Source organism: Mustela nivalis (assembly GCF_964662115.1).
Source record: "Mustela nivalis genome assembly, chromosome: 2".
NCBI lineage: Eukaryota > Metazoa > Chordata > Mammalia > Carnivora > Mustelidae > Mustela > Mustela nivalis.
Window position 1 is genome coordinate 37763878 of NC_139021.1, and position 20857 is coordinate 37784734.

Sequence of the window (20857 nt, forward strand, 5' to 3'; positions counted from 1 at the left end):
GCTCCCTGAGTACTTGAAGGGAACAGGTTACCATGGCTTTTTTTGGGAACTAACTCCTAGGAAGAAATGGTTTGGTTTATACTCTCTTGAAGCAAAGCGGTCATTCTTATTTGATCCAAGAGACAGTATGGCCCAATCTCTTCTGGGGCCCATTCTGAGACCTGCTAGGTTCCCCCAAGGCAGGCTGGGAGAGAGGAACAGGCATGGCCCCTAGGGCTCTAGGTGGGCTCCATCAGGTTGTGCCAGGTCTGTCCTGGGACACTTGCCAGAGCGGTCAGCTGGCTGACCCCTCACTCCTGGAAGAAGGCAGAATATACCCAGATCCATCTTTACCAGGGCATCCCTGCTCCCCACAGGCTTCTCATCAGGACTCAGAGATTTCCAGAGGCAAGTGCAGAGCAGCGCTAACTTTCTGGTTCAAAAGTTCTTTGACCTCCGAGATCAGTCCTTAGAAAGCCTAGTGGAGGCACTTTGTTCCCTCTACAGACTGAAGGGGCACAAGTTTTCCTGGGGATTGCTCTATACCTAATACTTCATCTGTGAAATTTCCCCTTCTGGCAGTCTGAGGTCCAAATGTTCAACAGCTGCTCTGTTCTCATCCACAATCTCTCTCTGTCCACAAAGCCGGAGCAGATGTGCGGCCTGCCGGGTAGAGAGCCACACAAAGGGGCCCTTCTGTGCTGGGCCATGTCACGGAGCCCCTCTCCCAGTGGAGCAGGGTCACAGTGCTCATGAGCCCCCACCCCCGCTGGCCTGGACCAGTGGAGACTGTGCCTCATAAACCATGATGGAACCTTCCAGCTGGCAAAGCCTACAAGTTTCCATGCATTTACATCACCAAATGGAGATTTGTTGTGCCTCTTACACAAGAAAATTAAGAAAGGCTTCACAAAAAGTCCCATATTTCCCAGCTCTGCCCTCAGACCAGCTCTGTGGTAGCCCATGTACTTTCTGAAGTCTGTCCCTTTTGGCCCCTTGTCCTAGCCTGCAGCCACACTGGTCACTCTCCCAGGCTCCGTGGTCATAATGAATGATGATCTTTCATTGTGTTTTCCTTGTGCCAGGCCCAGGCTAAGAGACTGCTTATTCCCCTTAAAAACTTGAGCACATCATTACTGCTACTACTGTCACTTTTTTAAACAGATGGGAAAATCAAGGCTTAGCAAAGTTATATACCTTGCCTGGGAACACATGTCTGGTAGGTAGTCGTGCTTGGATTTTAGATTCCAGCAGGTCTGGCTTAATCAGCGCTCTCAACAGCAAAGACTAACATTAGCTGATATTTATTGAGCGCTCATTAATATGTAGCAGCACTTTGAAACATTTCCTCAGTTTCCTACTCTGAAAATTAAGGGTAACCAGACCCTCCAAGGAGGGGTTTTGTGCAGATGTTTTAGCAGCACTTTTCTTTTTTTAAATTTAAATTCAATCAATTAACACATGGTGTATTATTGGTTTCAGAGGTAGAGTTCAGTGACTCATTAGTCTTCTATGATGCCCAGTGCTCATTATGCCACATGCCCTCCTTAAAGTCCATCACCCAGTTACCCCATCCCCATCCCCCTCTCCTCTCCTGCACCCCTGTTTGTTTCCTATGATTAAGAGTCTGTTTTGTCTCTCTCTCTCTGATTTAGTCTTGTTTCATTTTTCTCTCCCTTCCTCTATGATCCTCTGTTTTGTTCTTAAATTATGAGTGAGATCATGATAATTATCTTTCTCTGATTGGCTTGTTTTGCTTAGCATAAGACCCTTTAGTTCCATCCACATCATTGCAAATGACAAGATATCATCTTTTTGATGGCCGAGTAATATTCCATGGTGTATACATACCACACCTTCTTTACCCATTCATCTGTCCACGGACATCTGGGCTCTTCCCATAATTTGGCTATTGTGGATATTTAGCAGCACTTTTCTAAGTGTTTTATACATATTGATTCTTTTAATCCTCATAACCCAATCCTGGAGGTGGGTAGCATGAATAGTCCCATTTTATGGATGATGAAACTGAGGCAGGGAAAGGTAAGCCTGTCAGACCATCCGGCCCTTAGGAGACCTAGCAGCTTCAGAAGTGAGCCCTGGGGACTACGTGTGGACCACGTCCTCCCATCCGAACCGCCCGCTCCAGCACACTCACGGCTGCAAGTCTTGCCATTGGGGTCCAGGGTGTAGCCCCGGCGGCAGCGACAGTAGTAGCCTTCCTCCGTGTTGATGCATTCATGCTCACAGCCTGGTTTGTTCAGCGCACAGTAGTTGATCCCTGAGGGGAGAAAGGGCAGACTCTCCTGAAAATTCTGAGCTTCTCCCACGGCTGTGCGGTCAGCCCCTCACGGCACATACTCAGTAAACAAGGCGCTCTACAGGACAGAGAAGACAACTCTTGCTCTCTGGGAGCTGGTTTGAAGGAGAACCCGGGATCAGAAGTCTGGATTCCTCCAGCTTGGGTCTTTCTGCCTTTTGATGATCAAAGGCAGGTGAAATGAGTTGAGGACCATAATCCCTAGCCTGTCCCTTCACAAGAAAGAAATACCCAGAAAATCTAGTTAGTCTTTCTTCCAGTTAACCTGATCAGTAGGGCTCAAAGCAGTGATATCTGACAATAACATTGAACAGCACAAGGCAGAGCCAACAAAAGTTCATCGTGCAAAACACATCCAGCTCTCTAGGGGAGGCAGGACGGGGCAGTTCCATTGAGAAGGGTCCAAAGGCTTAAGCTCGCTCCACATGAGATCATGGCGGCCTCCATATCAAAAAAAGTGGAGAAGACACATCTGATGTTGCCCCGGGTTGTGGCAGTTGTGTCCTGTATAGACATTTGTCACAATCCAAGCTCAGTTTCTGCCCCTAGATGGGAGTGGCATCATAACCAGGAGCCAACGAGCATTTCATTTCCTGGTAGAAAATGTTTGAATCACAGGAGCTCACAAAGAGCAGGTTATAGGGGAGATGGAGAACAGGGAAATCAAATGACCTCGTGGAGGGCCTTCATGAGACTGGTGTTGGAAGAACTGTCACATTCGTGGCTGAACTGAAGCTGTCTAACTCATTGTTCTTTCTTCTGGGGATATGGTAGACACTGCTGGTTGCCTTGACAACAACCATTACCCTGTATTCTTGGCACTGAACCCTGACCCCCAAGACATGAGTCATGACTGATCTAAGCCAGCATGGCAACCATCCCTCCAAGGGGCTCTGATGCATCCTCCCAGGTGACTGGTGGGTGGAACTTTCTAAGGGCACAGAGTTTGAGCAGAAGTGGCTGCAGATGGAGCATGCAGAGAGCATTCTCTCCACACGCAAGGAATGGCCAGAGAGGAGAGACACCACCACAAGCGTCATTGACCCCTTGGCACACTCTGTAACTCATCGCTTCTGCATGAGGGGAGCTGAGCGTGGTTTCAGCCCGGAACTTGTCAACCACATTACCTGTGTGGAACAGAACTGAATACTGGGAAACAAGCAAGGAGCTTCAGTGAGGAAAAAGGGGTCTGTCAATAAAACATTGGCCACATACAAACAGACCAAAAAAAAAAAAAAAAAAAAAAACCAACAATAACAACAACAACCAAGCAAAGAGACACAGAGTACAAAGAGCCCTATAGTCTGGGGCCACATAGCCGAGGGTCTGCAGGAATCATTTCCTTACACATTCAAAGAAAGGTCAAATTGTTTTCGGTAAATGCTGTTTTTATAAAGCCAGCATTCAGCCACTATGGAAAGCAGTATGGAGTTTCCTCAAATAGAGAATTATTCTACTTGTGGGTAATTACCCAAAAGAATCAAAAGCAAGGACTTGAATTCAGCCTTAAAAAGGAAGGAAATTCTGAGATATGCTATATTGTGGATGATGCCTGAAGGCATTGTGGGACGTGAAATAAGTCAGACACAAAAGGACAAATATTATATGATTCCACTTATATGAGGTAACTTGAACAGGCAAATTCAGAGACACGGAAAATCGAATGGTGGTTGCCAGGAGCTGGGAGGCGGAGATAGGAATGGAGAGTCATTGTTTAATGGGTATAATTTGGAGAGATGAAAAAGTTCTGTAGTTTAAGGATGATTGCACAATAATGGGAATGTTCTTAATGCCACTGAAGTGTACACTTAAAAATGTTTAGAATGGTCGTTTTTATGGTATGTATATTCTATCACAATCTCTTAAAAACCAATTTCTGTCTCTCTCTTTTTAAGGATTTATTTACTTATTTGAGAGAGAGGCAAGACAGAGAGAGAGCATGCCCACACACAAGTGGGGGGAGGGGCCAATGGAGAGGAAGAGAATCTCAAGCAGGCTCCCTGCTGAGCCATGAGAGGACCCTGAGATTCTGACCAGAGCCAAAATCAAGAGTCAGACCCTCAACTGTCTGAGCCACCCAGGCACTCCCCCCAGCATTATTTTAAAGAAAGATTTACATATGAAATAATTAAACTGAAAATCATTCAGAGTCTTAAAGATGTTACCACTCAGCTATCTGGCAAACAGCAAGGCAGCTCTTCTCCAAAGGGTTCCTGACTGCAAAGGTTTAACCGTGGATCTTGGCCGCCTTTACATGCTTGAGTTACATTTCTTCACATGTGCATCACTTCATCAGTATTTACTGAGTACCTACTATGTGCCCCAGATCTGGTTCAGTCTCCTCGCTAACCGAAAGTGCTACACACAGGCCGGGCTAGAGAGTAGCTTTACCTGGTGAAGCCCACGTGAGATCAGTTGGCAAGACCATCAGACAAAACATTTTAAACAGAGCTTATAGGGGCCAACTCACAAGAAAGCTGGAGATGTTGCTGAGAAGGTACAACATAAAAACATGAAAGAGTGGGGACCCCAGGCAGTGAATTATAATGCCCATGGAGTGGCTGGCACAGAGAGCACATTTCAGAAAAATTGTACAGGCTACCAGATGTTAAAGCAGGACGTCCTTTGGTTTAGCAAATCCAGGTCCAGAGAAAGAGAGTAGTATGTTCAGGGTCGCAGGAGCAGTATGAGTGACACGGCTAAGACCAGCCCTCACATCTCCCAGCTCTGTCCAACCCGTGGACGCCATCCCAGCTCTTCAAGTATGATGTCTCCGAGCAATGGCGAGCACAGCCTTGGTGCCAGCATGAGCCATCCTGGAGCCCAGCACACAGGTCACACCCACAAAGGATTCTACCCGCAGGCCCCACCTCAACAGCCAGGCCAGACCCAGTTTCTGCGCTTTGCACCACCGCCTTAATAATTTATGCTTTAAAATGATGACAGTACTTTCTAGAAAAAGGAATTGTGCCCAGATGAGGAGGAAGAAGAAAGCCCAGCCAAGAGAGTTTTCTTCAGTAGAATTCTGTCTTGAACAGAACTTTGTTTTCCACCTTAATTGGATGACATCAAATTCCTTGGAAAAACAGATTTCTTATTAGATTTGAAAATCACCCATATCCATCAATTAAATGCAAATGGCTGTACCCTGAGCTCGAGGTCCATAACGCTCTTTAGATCTTCAAACTCCTAATAACGAACTGCAGATTTAAATTGAATTGTTTGTTTCCTTCTTCCATGTAATGCCCCAGAGAGACAGGGAGCGCTTACTTCCATTAACAGCTGTCTGCCATAATGGACAGAGTGCAAACATTCAGTCAGGGGAGAGGCTGACCTCCCGAGCCCAGGGCTGGGTCTGCACAGACAATGGAAAATGTAGCAATGAGGGAGGATGTTGGGAGAAGGACTGGTGAGGATATGGGGTTTTAGAAACAAATTCCATTTTTCTTGGATGAAAAAGCAGGACACCTGGCTAGAGAACATGGAGCTGCAATTGCTAAACAGAAATGAACCAGCATTAGAGACTCGGGACTGGGCCACAGCCTAGAAACAGGCCCATCTGTGGGCTCCTCTGTGGTGGTCAGACTACTCCCCATGGTCACCTCCTCTCCACTTGCACTTCTGATCTTGACCTCCCTCCTCGCCTGATGACTATGCGTGTGTCCACCACCTTAGACCCTCCTCTTACTCCAAGTGACTCTCCAGGCAGGACGTGGGGGAGCAGCAGAGGTTGAAGGAATCCTAGATGATTGATAAGAGACGAAGAGCTTCAGGGGCGCCTGGGTGGTGTGGTCAGCTAAGTGGCCAACTCTTGCTTTTAGCTCAGGTCATGATCTCAGGGTTCCATGCTCAGTGTAAATCTGCTTGAGATTCTCTCTCCCTCTCCCACTCGTGCCTGCTTGCTCGCTCTCTCTCCTCTCTCAAATAAATAAATAAATAAGAGATGAGAGCTTCAAGCAAATTCCTCTGTACTGATGGCCCTATCTCTAACTTGTTCCCTTTTCCCTCTATTAGTAACACACATGAAGCTGGCAACCACAACGTGTGCCTGAGTTGAACCAGATCTAATGATCCCCTACTAAGAACTTTTGGTCTGCAACAGAGTCCACCTGGGACTGATCTTCCCTGGGTATAGTTAGCCACGGACACACTTATCCCTAGAAAAAGGTGTAAACAGCAGAGAGGAGTGGCCTGGCCAGAAAAATTGGCCCTTCACCATAATGAACGCATGTGTGGTCTAATGGAAAATATTCCACCTAACTGTTTTCACATTCTGAATGCTCTCAGTGCAGATTCTTATATAATACTCGAATGTTTCCAGGGCTTGCATCTAGGCAAGACCGTAGGAATTATCTTTTATGAGAGAGGCTCAGTTTCAAAACATGGGCTCAGCAACCATCCCACCATACAAGGTCTAACGCTTATTAGAGTGAGTGGCTAAGTCCGTATGTCCTGGGAGCAGAATGGGCCCTGTCTGGATTCAGTTCTATAGCCTACAGGGCTTTTTCAAGAGAAATTCATGATCAAACATTTGAAAATTCAGTCCTGCCTACAATGCAGAGCCCTGCTGTACATGTCACCAGGAAGAGGCAAGGGAAGAAGTGCATGGAAACATACACCCCTAAGTGGGGCCTCCAGAAAGTTCTGTAAACGAGACTGCCAGGAGAACATGAGCAATTTGGTGTCGACTGACTACGGAAATACTTCTTTAAAAAGTTCACAATCTGCACACCTTAAAAGGGCCATCTTTCTAAAGAGATCGAGTAATTCAAATAATAGTGACAATTTCTCAGGATGATAAATCTCAAAGAGATCTGTTTACTCATTCCTTCAGTCATCCGCTCAATAAGTCTTGTGTTACACCTCCATGTGCCAAGCCCTTGGGGAGCTGAGGATTCAAGAGTGGGAGAGTGAGAAGCCTCTCTGTCCTTGTGGACCTTCCATTCTAGTGGTTTCTCAGGGACAGTCTGGTTTAAAGAGATCCCATTTGGGGAAATGCTCTAGTCCCCCTTGATGCGCCAGCTGACTTGAGCCACGCAGCATCTCATTCATTTCAGCCTGTTGACACCATGTACCTCTTGAACCCTGCAGGGATGCCCCAGAATCATAGTTTTTCCTTCCTTCATGTCAAAGAGGATAGAGCAGCAATTTCCGCCCCCTTAGCAACCATCAGATATCTCAACTAGTATAACGGGAAGAAACTAACCTCTTTTACCTCCTGTCTCTGGGCCCAGACAAGTCCCAAATACATGTTGTGGTGCTATTCAGTCTCTAGAAATCATCCCTATCACAGAATCAAGGATGACAAAAGGTAAACTCAAGGGCAGAAGAGTGTTCGTGAACACAAATGCTAAGTACAAGTAAATCTGCTTAAGACTTGCAAGGACAAGGAAAATTAGCAGGGCATTGAGGGAACAAGCCCTTCTACACCCAGGGCGACTTACTTCTGCAGGTCTTCTTGTCTGGATTCAGGGTAAAACCTTTTAGGCAGCGGCAGAAATAGGACTCATCTGTGTTAACACACTCGTGCTGGCATCCATGACGAGACGAGGCACAGTAGTCTATCTCTGGAGAGAAAGAAAAATCATAATAATGATGAACGAAACAATAAGTCAAACAGGAAAACCAAGGGATATTCAGTCTTCACTTTCCCTAAACAAATAAATTCCTGTAACCTCAAACACTCCTGCTATGAAGGGATCTCTCAATAAAGCTATTTCCATGTTTAGAGATACGGCCCCCCAGCGAGAACTTTCTCGGCATGTTACAAAATGTTTATGCAGCAAATGAATTTGTGAAAATGCTTTCCTTGTCCTGGTTCATGTAAGAGCCATTAAAATAGAAGAGTGTGATGGAGAATCTGTTTGTTGTATCAAAGGCTGGGAAGAGAGAGCTTACTTAGTTCAATGCTTTATGGAATTTATGCAATTAAAACAATGAAATCTTCCCAAAGCCTAACTCCAAACCACTTAAATCCCTCAAACACTGAGCCAAACAACAGGACACCAAGTCAGATCCTGGGAAAATGGAGTGAACAGCATAGATATTCGGATAGCAAAGTACTGTTCTCATTATTTCACTGGACTCCTCTTCGCTTAGATTTTTCTCAAGCCTTCCCAGTCGGAGAACATGATCTCTTGATTAATTCAAACCAAAACATCAAGAAAAAACAAGGTTACATGGAATTTTTTATAATGGGGTTTTAACTGTATAAGCATTCTTAGATAAGGAAAGTGGCTTCTATGGAAGGGTCTGATCAAAGTTTTTTGCTCTCATGGGAATTGGACCCACTGCTTAAAATTGCTCGAAATAGTTGGCCACTGATGGGGTCATAAAAGAAATATTTTTGTTGTGATGAAGATTTTTATTGCATTAAGGAATAAGTGACCTAAGGATATCACTTTCATAATGAAACATTTGGTATAAATGAGCTTTCCCAGCCAGTACCATAGGAAACAAAATGAGTAAGAGAAAGGCACACAATATCCTTAAAAGGAAAAACATTGAGTGAATGCCAATTCTTCCCAATTTAAAGTCATGGCATGTTAAAGGGACAGAAGTGTATAATAAACTCATGTACATCGCACTCAGCTTCAAGAGAATCAATCTGTTTCTCCTATATTAGGATTCCATGTTACTTTGAAACAAACCCCAGATGTTCTATCATTTTGTCCATAGATACTTCATAACGTATCCTTAAAAGATTGGAACTCTTTATGTTTTTAAGATTTTATTTTTAAGTAATCTCTATACCCAATGTGGGGCTCAAACTCACAACCCTGAGATCAAGGGCCAGCCGGCCCTCAAAAAGACTGGAAGTTTTTAAAAAAAATATCATAATCACATATGAGGTTATTTTTTTTTTTAACTTTTAATTTGGAGACAATTTTAAATTTACAAGAAGGAGCAAACATAAAAATTCAAGGATATAAGTACAAGAAACACCTGTATACTCTATCCAGATTTACCTATTGTTAACATTCTACCCCATCTCCTTTATCATTTGCTCATCTTTCTGAACTCCTTGAGGTCAGTTACATACATCTTGGTCTTTTTTCATTCAATACACTGTGAGCTTCCTAACGGAAGGGATATTCTCTTGCATCACCATAGTATAGTTATAAAATTCACAAATCTACATTGATATAATACTTTAATCTACCATCCATATTCTAGTCATATGAGTTATCTAATTGGGCTGCTTATAGCGTTTTTACTCTTCCATTAACAGGATCCAGTATAGGGTCAGAGATATATTTAGTTTTCATTTATGCTTAGCTTCCTTTAATCTAGAACCATGTGTCGAATGTGGCCATTTAAATCAAAATGGGTTAAAATTAAATTACATTGGGGGCACCTGGGTGGCTCAGTTAAGCATCAAACTCATGATTTTGGGGTCATGAGATCTAGCCCCTTTTTGGGCTCTGTGTCTGCTTGTCCCTCCCCCTCTGCTCCTCCCCTCCCCATAAGTGTGTGCACGCTCTCTCAAATAAATAAAGGAATGAATAAATAAATAAATCTTTTTAGAAAATTAAATTAAAAACCCAGTTCCTCAGTCACACCAGCCACTTCTCAAGTATTCAATAGCCACAGTAGCTTCTGACGATTGTACTGGGTAGTGCACATACTGGACATTTGCTTCATGATAGTAAGTTCTTTTTTTTTTTTTTTTTTCAGATTTTATTTGTTTATTTGACAGACAGAGATCACAGGTAGACGGAGAGGCAGGCAGAGAGAGAGAGGGAAACAGGCTCCCTGCTGAGCAGAGAGCCCAATGCGGGACTCGATCCCAGGACCCTGAGATCATGACCTGAGCCGAAGGCAGCGGCTTAACCCACTGAGCCACCCAGGCTCCCATGATAGTAAGTTCTATTCAGTGGTGATAGTCTAGAACATTCTTACAGGCTCTCTGGGTGTTATGACATGCATGGTTCTGAGTGATACGGTCTCCCCTACCTGTTTTGAGTTGTATTAAGAAACAACAGGCAAAAAGCACATATTTAGGATGAACAGCTTGATGAATTTTCGCAAATGTATGCTTCCACGAAACCACCACCACCATCGAGATAATGAACTTACACGTTCCTCTCTAAAGTTTTCCAGTGTCTCTAATTCATTCTTCTCCAAATCCTCTGGCCCCATATAATCATTAATCTTTAAAAAATTTCAGTTTTCAGAATTTTATTAAAATGGAGTATTCTTACTGTAGGTCTAGGTTCTTTTTTTTTTTTTAAGAGTTTATTTGAGAGAAAGAGAGACAGAGCGTGAGCAGGGGGGAGGGGCAAAGGCAGAGGGAATGGAACACGCAGACACCCTGCCTAGCAGGGAGCCTGATGCAGAGCTTGATCCCAGGACCCTGAGGTCATGACCTGAGCTGAAGGCAAACGCTTAACTGACTGAGCCACCCAGGTGCCCCCTGTCTAGATTCTTTCACTCATCATAATTATTTTAACATTCATCTATGTTCATGAATATCAGTAGCTGTTCATTTTTATAGTATTTCATTCCATGGATATACCACAGTTTATTTATCCATTTACCTAGTGTAGGGATTTGAGTTATTTCTAGTTTGGGGCTATCACAAATAAAGTAGCCAAGAACACTCATGTATATAGATCTTTACGTAGACATCGCTTTTATTTTTCTTGAGTCAACATCTATGAGGAGAATGGCTGGGTCATATGGTTGACATGTGCTTATTTCTTAAACATTCTCAACAGCACTTTATGAGAGTTCCAATTGCTCCACATCCTCACCAACACTTGGTCATGGTAGCCATTCTTTTAGGGTGGAGTAATTGTCTCACTGTGGCTTTATTTTGCAAAATAAACTCAACTAACACTGTTGCATATATTTTCATATGAGTATTTGCCATCTCTATATCCTCTTTAGAGAAGTATATGTTCAAATCTTTTGTCCATTTTTGTTGGGTTGGTTGTTCCCATTATTAAATGTCAAGAATTTTTTATATATTCTAAATATAAATTTTTGTTGGATATAACTTTTGCAAGTATTTCTTTTTCAGTCTATAGTTTGCCTTTTCATTTTAATAATGGTGTCTTTTGAAGAATAAGAGCTTTAATTTTAATGAAGTTCAAGTTATTCACTTTTAAATTTTTATCAATTGTACTTTTCGTGTCCTATTTAAGACACCTTTGCCTAACCCAGGGTCACTAAGATCTCCTGTTTTCTTCCAGAATTTTTATAGTTTTTATTCTTATATTTAAGTTTAAAATCCATTTCAAGTTAATTTTTGTATGTGGTATGAGGTGAACTTGAAGTTACCTTTTTTTTTCTTCTTTTTTTTTGCAATCCAATTGTTCCATTTGTGGAAGACATTATCCTTTCCCCCATTAACTGCCTTGGCATCTTTACTGAAAATCATTCCACCATATATGTGTAGGTCTATTTCTGGACTCTCTGCTGTCCCGTTGACCTGTATATCCATCTTTACACCAATACCACACTGTCTTGATTACTGTTGTTTTTTTTTAAGATTTTATTTATTTATTTGGCAGCAGAGATCACAAGCAGGCAGAGAGAGAGGAGAAAGCAGGCTCCCCGATGAGCAGAGAGCCTGATGTGGGGCTCGATCCCAGGACCTGAGATCATGACCTGAGCCAAAGGCAGAGGCTTAACCCACTGAGCCACCCAGGCGCCCCGATTACTGTTGCTTTTTAATTAGTATTATAAATCAGGCAGTTTAAGTTCTCCAATTTTGTGCATTGTTTTCAAAATTCATTTGATTTTTAATTCTTTGCATTTTCACATATGTTTATTTATTTATTTTTAAAGATTTTATTTATTTATTCAACAGAGATCATAAGTAGGTGGAGAGGTAGGCAGAAAGAGGGGAGGGAGGAAGCAAGATCCTACTGAGCAGAGAGCCCGATCCTGGGCTCGATCCCAGGACCCTGAAATCGTGACCTGAGCCGAAGGCAGAGGCTTAATACACTGAGCCACTCAGACGCCCTTCACATATGTTTTAGAATGAGCTTGTCAGTTTCTTCTTCTTTTTATTTTTTTAAGATTTTATTTATTTATTTAATTGACAGAGAGAGAGAGAGAGAGACAGTGAGAGAGGGAAAACAAGCAGGGGGAATGGGAAAGGGAGAAGCAGGCTTCCCGCTGAGCAGGGAGCCTGATGTGGGGCTTGATCCCAAGAGTCTGGGATTATGACCAGAGCTGAAGGCAGATGCTTAACAACTGAGCCACCCAGGCGCCTCCAGCTTGTCAAATTCTGCAAAAAAGCATGGTATGATCATGATAAATATTGCTTTGGTGGGTAGATCACTTTGGAAAGAACAGGCAGTTAAATATTAAGTCTTCGGATCCATGAACACGATATATCTGTTTTGCTAAGTCTTCTTTAATTTCCCTTAGCAATGTTTTGTAGCTTTCAGTGTATAGGTGTTTCACATTTTTGGTCAAATTTATCCATAGATAACTACATATTTTGATGCTATGGTAAATGATATTTTTTAATCTTAATTTTGATTTTCCATTAAAAAATATAAAAAATAGTTGTGTTTTGCATATAGACCTTGGGTCCTACAACCTTGCTAAACTCTTAAAAGTTCTAGTAGCTTGTTTGGTAGATGCCACTGAATTTTCTACACAGATGATCATGTTGTCTGTTAATAAAGACGCTTTAATTCTTCCTTTCCAATCTACATTTCATTTCTTTCTTTCTTCCTTATTACAATGGCCAGAACCTATAATACAATGCTAAAAAGAGGTGGGGAAAATGGGTGTCCTGTTTTGTTTCTAATCCTGTAAGGAAACTTTCAGTCTTTCATCATGAAGTATGATGTTACCTGATGGTATCTCCACTGATGGACTTTATTAGATCCAGGCAGTTCTCATCATTCCTGGTTTGCATAGAGGTTTTTTTTTTTTTTTTTGGAAAATTGTAACTGAATGTCAGGTCTTGTCCAATGTTCTTTCTGTATCTACTGAGTTGGGCTATATGGCTTCTGCTTTTTTTTGTATGTTAATATTGTGAATTATACTGATCAAGGTTTGAATCTTAAATGAACCTTGAATTCCTGGGTTCAAGGTTCATTTAAGATTCAAACCTTGATAAGTTGTTACAAACTTTTTGGAAAATAATTTTGCAATACAAATCAAAAGACTTAAAATTGGGGTGCCTGGGTGACTCAGTCATTAAGTGCCTGCTTTTGGCTCAGCTCATGATCCCAGGGTCCTGGGATAAATCTCACTTGGTTGTGATGTACTCTCCTTTTTATAGACTGTAGGATTTGATTGTTAAAAAATATTTAAAGAACTTTTACATGTATTTGATGAGGGATATTTGTGTGTAGTTTATTATTTTTCTGAGTTTTGTGTTGGGGTAATTCTGGCTTCACAGAATAAGTTGAAAAAATAGTCCCTCTTCTTTGATTTTCTTGAAGCATTTGTGTAAAATTAGTATTAGTTCTTCTTCAAATGTTTGGTAGAATTCACCAGTTACGCTAACTAGTCCTAGGGATGGTTTATAATTTCTTTTAATAGATAGAGGCATTATTTACATGATCTATTTCTTCTTGAGTTAATTTTAATTTGAACAGACTTTTCATTAATCAAACAACAACACCAAAAACATATATATTTGTCAATTATCTCTACATATTACTATATAGTTTTATGAAAAAGGTAATTAGATACAATAATAAAGCAATGATAAAAAAAATTTCTCTTAGCAAGTTAGCAAAAAAGTTTTAAATCGCCTCCTTAAAACACTTAGAGAGGAGTATAAGTTGTTACAAACTTTTTGGAAAATAATTTTGCAATACAAATCAAAAGACTTAAAATTGGGGTGCCTGGGTGGCTCAGTCATTAAGTGCCTGCTTTTGGCTCAGCTCATGATCCCAGGGTCCTGGGATTGAGCCCCATATCAGGCTCCTTGTTCAGCAGGGATCCTGCTTCTCCCTCTCCCACTCACCCTGCTTGTGTTCCCTCTCTTGCTGGGTCACACTCTGTCAAATAAACAAACAAAATCTTAAAAAAAAAACAAAAAACCTTAAAACTGTTAACAGTCTTTGACTCCATAAATTTCCTTTTATGCTTTATTTCTGGTCAAAAATGCAAAGACTCACATATGAGGATGTTTATCACAATACAATTTGAACAGCCAAATTGTTGAACAGTTTGTGATACATACTTACAATGGAACATTATGCAGAAATTAAAAATGTTTTTAGATGTTTTGATAAAATTTAAATGACACGTGAAAATGCTCATAGTTTAATATTATCCCATATGACCTCAACTCCATAAAAATATATGCATATGCCTTAAAAAAAAAACTGTAGAGAAACATAGCAAATCAGTATTAACCATGGTTGTCTCTGGGTGATGAGAGTATAAGTCATTTTATTTGATATGATTTCATTTCTATATGATCCAGTTTTCTACAATAAGTATATATTACTTTTATAATCAAAAAAGGCATTAGAAATAAGTATACATGCTCTTAATTGTGAAATGAGTTGCCATGGAAAAGAGCATTAAAAAAAATAGAAAAAAAGAACAGTGTGGGAAGTGCCCAGTAACAGAGAAAATAATAATCAGGGAAAATTGCTGGGGACATTATGTATAGCTTCTGATGTCTATATCCAAAACACAAAATATGGGCAACAAACAAAGCCAGTTTGGGTTTTTAGAATAGGGAAGTGACTATGACCTCAGTATCACTGGAATTTGGGGATTCAAAGATATGACCTTGGAGAGCACAGGCTCTATGTTCCATGGACCATAACACAACATAGTTATGTCTCACTCTGTTGTCTGCTGTCCCTCAACATTACAAAGACTCACAGTGCCTGCCTCAGGGCCTTTGCACTGGTGCTATGTTACCCCTGCTTCAAAGGTCTCCTCTCCCTCCTCCTCTCCCTCACCTCTTTCAAGTCTTTGATCAAACGCCAGTTTCTTGTGAGCCCATCTGACTCCGCTCCAATAGAATGTCCATACGCACAGTGTTTTGGTCTGTTTTACTTACCACAGCATGCTGTCTCCAGTAGTTTCTGGTTACATAGTAGGTGCTCAACAAACATTTGTTGAATGAATAATGGTGATCAGGATCACTCTTAATCAGTGTTACTCTTAGATGTGTAAACATTGCCCACTAAGAACCAACACGGGGTCACTAAGGATATAAGACACCCTTCTGCAGGCTTCTTTTTGCCAAGCTCCTTAAAAAGCCTCCCTCCATGAGGATCTCAGCTCAGCAGTTTACATCTTCTGGGTCCAGACACTCAGACGGTCACAGACCCAACCAATTATTCTTTCATCCGGCACACATTTCTCCATCTGGTCTATAGGGTACAGGGCTTTCGTCAGCAAATTGGCTGAATGTCTATGAAAGTATAGATAGTTCCTACCACATTTTCCATGCCTGACTAAATGAAAGTTATTTTGATATGACTCAGTTTTAGTGACCAAGAAAATACAAGAAGCTTAATTTGTTCTGTCAGTTTGAAAGTGCAAGGAAATAGTCATCAGCTTAGTTTAAGGAATCATGTCCTAAGAGTCAGAGCTGCACAGAGTGGAATGCACTGTGTGGGGTGTTGTGAGTATCCTATCAGTAGGAGTATTCAAGTGCAGGCTGGATGATGGCACGGTGGAATGTTGTAGGACAGGTGGCTGGGCTAGAACTAGGTTGAACTTTAAGGCTGCCTCCAATGGAGAGTCACTGATGCACACAGGTCTCACAAAAGTGGCTTATTACAGTAGCTTAACCATGAGCTGGCCAGGAAACCCAAAGACTGATATATTTTACACAATCTGTATTTTATGTTGCTGACTCAGTATAAAATTACTTCCTTTCTCCGTGTTTCATTTTTAGTGAAAAGTACAAATATTCATGTAGTACTTTCAAAGCATTCCTCTTTGAAAAAAAGGATGGGAATGTCAACCAAGTTATCAGTTCAGTGGAGTCTAAAACACAATGAGTATAATGCTCTCAAAGTCATTAAATAATAAAATAACAAAATAACAAGTAGCAATGCATTATTATGTAAATTACAAATGTTTATAATTGCCTTAACTCATGAATTCCTGTCCAGTGGATGGAAGCCCTCTATCTTTCCCATGAAAAGACCCCGAACATCTGGAAATGTTCTCATGCCTGGCTCAGTAGTAATGGTTTCACATTAGACCTCAAAAGGTCTTACCATAATATGATCTAGCGATCTGAAAGCAGGGCTTGAACAGACACTGGCACATTCACGTTCATAGCAGCATTATTCCCTATAGTCCAAAAGTGGAAGCAAGCCAGGTGTCCAGTGACAGACGAATGGATAAACAAAGTGTGATGTCTACATATAACGGAATATTATTCAGCCTTAAAAAAGAAGGAAATTCCAACACAGGCTACAACATGGAAGGGTGAATCTTGGAGACATGATACTAAGTGAAATAAGCCAGCCATAAAAGGACAAATGTTGCATGATTCCACTTACACCAGGACCTAGAGTCAGCATATTCATATGGACAGAAAGTAGAAGGGTGGTTGCCAGGGGCTGGGGGCTGAGGAGGGAATAGGGAGTTATTTAATAAGGAGGAGTTTTAGTTTGGGGAGATGAAAAGTTCGGGAGCTGGATGGTAGAGATGGTCGTACAACAAGGTGAATGTTCTCAATACCACCGAACTATACACTTCAAAATGGTCACAGTGGTAAACCTATTACATATATTTGATTATAATGAAAAAAAGTCTTGCCAATATTTTGCAAATTAATGGTACCTGCATATTTCTACTCTTCTCCCCTCTACAAAATATTCAAGATAGCTTTGGATGGGTTGCTACAAGGTACAGGATTGATATAAAAAGTGCTTTTTTTTTGAGTACTTATGTATTTTAAATTATTCAGGAACATAAAGCTCTATTATGTCTATTTTGGCTTACACATAAATTGATGATGCTTGGTAAATCACATTGACATTCTCTTATTTCCAGACAATAATTACATACTTAGTGATTAGATGAAGCCCTCAGATATACTCTTGGTTAAAAATAGAGACGTTTAAGGGACTGAGTATCTTTTGTTTTATTTCATTTTCTGCAAGTTTATGAGAAGTGGAAAAATGTTTTAGAAGATCTCTCAACATCACAGCAGCAGCCAGGCCGACTTGGCTGGAAGCTGACGTGATGCCTCATTAATTACTAACAGGTTGGCTGCCTAGATTCTGAATTTCTGCCCCCATCCTGTTTCTGTCTTTTTATCTGGCCCCTCTTTCACGGTTCTTGCTCTTGTCCCTCACAGATGTGGGGTGCTCCCAAGGCTCTCAGTTCTTCCTGCTGGATTTCACTTTATTTCCTGCTCTCGCAGCTTTCCAAGTAAGCCAGGGGGGCCCTTCCTCTCTCCAGTAACCTCCCCAGGTCTGGGTCTCACGCTGCTCCTGAGTATGGGAGGAAGAGGGTCCCTTTTCTAGGGGACACATGTCCCCGATGCTGCCTGCCCAGACTCCTATAAGTGCCTCACACTTCTCTCTGCCCATTCCTGGGTCTTGACTCTACCAGGATTCAGAGGCAGCTGGACTGCTGGGCTCCGTGCCTAATTGGAGAGGCTCCCAACTGGACCAGTCCGTCCCCTGCCTCCCAGCCAGACCTCTCCTCCCAGTGCCCCTGTGCTTCGGTGTCCATTGCCAGGGTCCCCTTGCCGGCATCATCCTAGGGCTTGTAACCCTCCACGTCCCAAGAGCTTCTGGGATAGGAGACATGCTGAGCCACAGGGTGGGGGTGACGGTGAGGCACTGGGAACTGGGGACAGGGACCCCAGGCAGGGACGAAGTTCTGCAGAGGCAGGAGGGAGATGGGATGGGATGTGTGTTTGCCTCCAAGTCTCATCCCAGTGGAAGCCTGGGGCCCAGTCTTGAATTTTTTATGCACGATTAAACTTAGCTCAGGCGTGTGGTATAAAATAAATACCGATTTAAAATCTTTGAAGGCACTATCATCCCTTCAGAGAACTGGCTCAGCACCGGACAATTTGCCCAATGGTTTCTGTGGATGATTTCATCTAGTTTTCAAGACAACACTCTGAAGTGGGCAGGATTCTCATCCCTATCAGTTGAGGAAACTGAGGCGCAAATAACTCGCCAAAGCCCACCCAGCGAAAGAAGAGAATTCAATCTGAGGCTGAAGGCTGCCCCTTGGTGCCACACGGCCTCCTCTCTGGAGAAGAGAACGGACCTACCAGCCCAGCGACCACGTTCCCTGCCACGACCACAGCCCAGGCTGCTGGCTTATGGTTCCGAATGTTCAGAAGGGAAGGGAGACGAGAACAGAGGAGTCTTCGCCTTCATTCTCTTCTTCTTTCAATAAACTGCGTGGAGGTCCTGGGCCGGGCGTGGGCCTGAGACTGTCTGGTTCATATCTTTGCATTTCTTTCCTCCTCCAGGCCCCCATCCTGTCTCAGCCTTCTTCGCCTGGTCAATAAATGAAGGCTTTGCTTTCAAGACTCAGCCCAGATATGCTATCGTCCAGGAAGGACCTCGCCTTGCAGTTGGCCCATGGTTAGGACTCCAGAAATGGTGTGTTCTGACTGAAGGTGTCCCTTGCAATTTCATGCTCCAGCCCGGCCTCCAGCTCCAGTGTTTGGAAGCTGCTGGTATTTAGGGATCGAGGGGCAAGTTCATATGTCAGGAGTTTTGTGGGGGATGATTTTTAAAATACTGTGCAAGTATATCCTGCTTTACATCGTCGATTTCTTTTAGAAAGGTTATGGGTAAAAGAACTTTTTATGAATTGAAATCCTATTTTCTCATTGATGTATGTTTCAGAGATGACTTATGCTAATCCGCTGTTGAACTTCATTTTTTAGGGGCACCGGGTAGCTCAGTTGGTTAAGTGTCTGCCTTTGGCTCAGGACATGATCCAGGGTCCTAGGATTGAGCCCTACATCGGACTCCCTGCTCAGCCAGAAGCCTGCTTCTACCTCTCCCTCTGCTGTTCCCCCTGCTTGTGCTCTCGCCTGCTCATTCTCTTTCTCAAAAAAAAAAAAATACATAAAATCTTTTTAAAAACGACCAAACTTCATTTTTTAAAACCAAGCTTTACAAAACCAAGCTTCTCTCAGGTGAACCCCTCTACAGGACGATAATCCATACACAACCTCGTAAGTGCGCTGAACACCTTCACGCGTAAAAGAATGCTCTTGCAATCCTTTTGCAAAACATCTTTAATTTATAAATTTTTTATGGTCAGATTTCAGGAGCTCAAATTAATTCTGATTTGTGTATGTATAGTTAAAATTAAAGAGAACTAAATATGTCAAACAAAAGCATGAGCAATTCTCGGCAAACTGCCTTCTGGCCACCCCTCCCCCACCCCAAAGCAACCAAAATCGACTCCTTTCAGCTCAGCTCAGTGGAATCGGAGCTGAACCCACAAGCCACAAGGCTTCAGTGAAAGTATTCCTTAAGCTCTGTTAATACTGATGGGCATGGCCTGGCTGAGCCAGCATGAAGTAAGATGGTCCAGTTGTCAGCACACTCAGCAAATGTTGGAAGAACATTCCCATAGGGGTCTCCAATAAAGGACAGATACCTCTGTCAAATGCCTTGAAGAGTGAGGTCGAGACAGAGTGGGCTAAAGTCCCAGGACAAGTGAAGATAGGCCTAACAAAGGAGGAATAGAGGCAGGTCTCAGACTCCCCAGCACATAATCTTGTCTTACAACATGCTTGGGAGAGGTCCCAGTGCCACAGTGCCCATAGCGAGGGCACCAAAAAAATGCCGGTGGTGTTGCTGAATGACCATATTGTACATCTGAAACTGATATGACACTGTATATTAATGACACTGGGATTAAAATAAATGTAAGTAAATAAATAAAATGTAAGGTCCAAAAACAGTCCCCCAAAACACAGACACACGAACTTTTTTTTAATGTAACTTACTTGTACAGGTTTTTCCATCTGGGTTAAGAGCAAATCCCTTAGGGCACCGGCAAAAGTAGGAGCCGTCCGCATTCACACACTCGTGTTCGCACCCGTGGTTCTCTGAGGCACAGTAGTCCACAGCTGTAAATATTCAAACACAGAGTTGAAGTAGAAACACAAACAGGAAAGCAAATAATTGGATGGAATGGAGATAGTAGCATACATATACCACATATAAATGAAGATTAATATCTTTGCCCCCCCAAACAGTATGGAGAAAAGAGGGATGAACCAAGGCTTCTCCCTTCCAATAGCCAAAAAATAATCAGGGATCTAGAACAGATAGTTTATAGCAGAAGACAGACTTAAGAACCCAGGACCAACTGTATTTAAATGTTAAAGAAATGCAAATCAGGGGCACCTGGGTGGCTCAGTCAGTTAAGCATCTGAGGTCTCAGGTCAAGATCCCAGAGTCCCAGGATAGAGTTGGGCTTTAGGATTCCTGCTCAGGGCGCCTGGGGGGCTCAGTGGGTTAAGCCGCTGCCTTCGGCTCAGGTCATGATCTCAGGGTCCTGGGATCGAGTCCCGCATCGGGCTCTCTGCTCAGCAGGGAGCCTGCTTCCATCTCTCTCTCTCTCTCTCTCTGCCTGCCTCTCCATCTACTTGTGATCTCT

The 20857-nt window shown here is 42.4% G+C and overlaps 1 protein-coding gene across 5 annotated transcripts in view; it reads right to left on the bottom strand.

The window, feature by feature from the left end:
- The window catches only part of MATN2 (matrilin 2), a 135753-nt gene that overhangs the window by 29553 nt on the left and 85343 nt on the right, over positions 1-20857 (bottom strand). For all 5 annotated transcript variants that reach the window (XR_014309447.1, XR_014309448.1, XR_014309449.1 and 2 more), the window contains 3 exons: positions 20202-20324; positions 7744-7866; positions 2138-2260 (listed from right to left, as the gene is read on the bottom strand). Coding sequence is in view for 2 of the 5 variants with exons in the window: in XM_082722798.1 (XP_082578924.1) it covers positions 2138-2260; positions 7744-7866; positions 20202-20324 (369 nt within the window). In the remaining 3 variants the exon portion in view is untranslated. The remainder of the gene's footprint in view (positions 1-2137; positions 2261-7743; positions 7867-20201; positions 20325-20857) is intronic.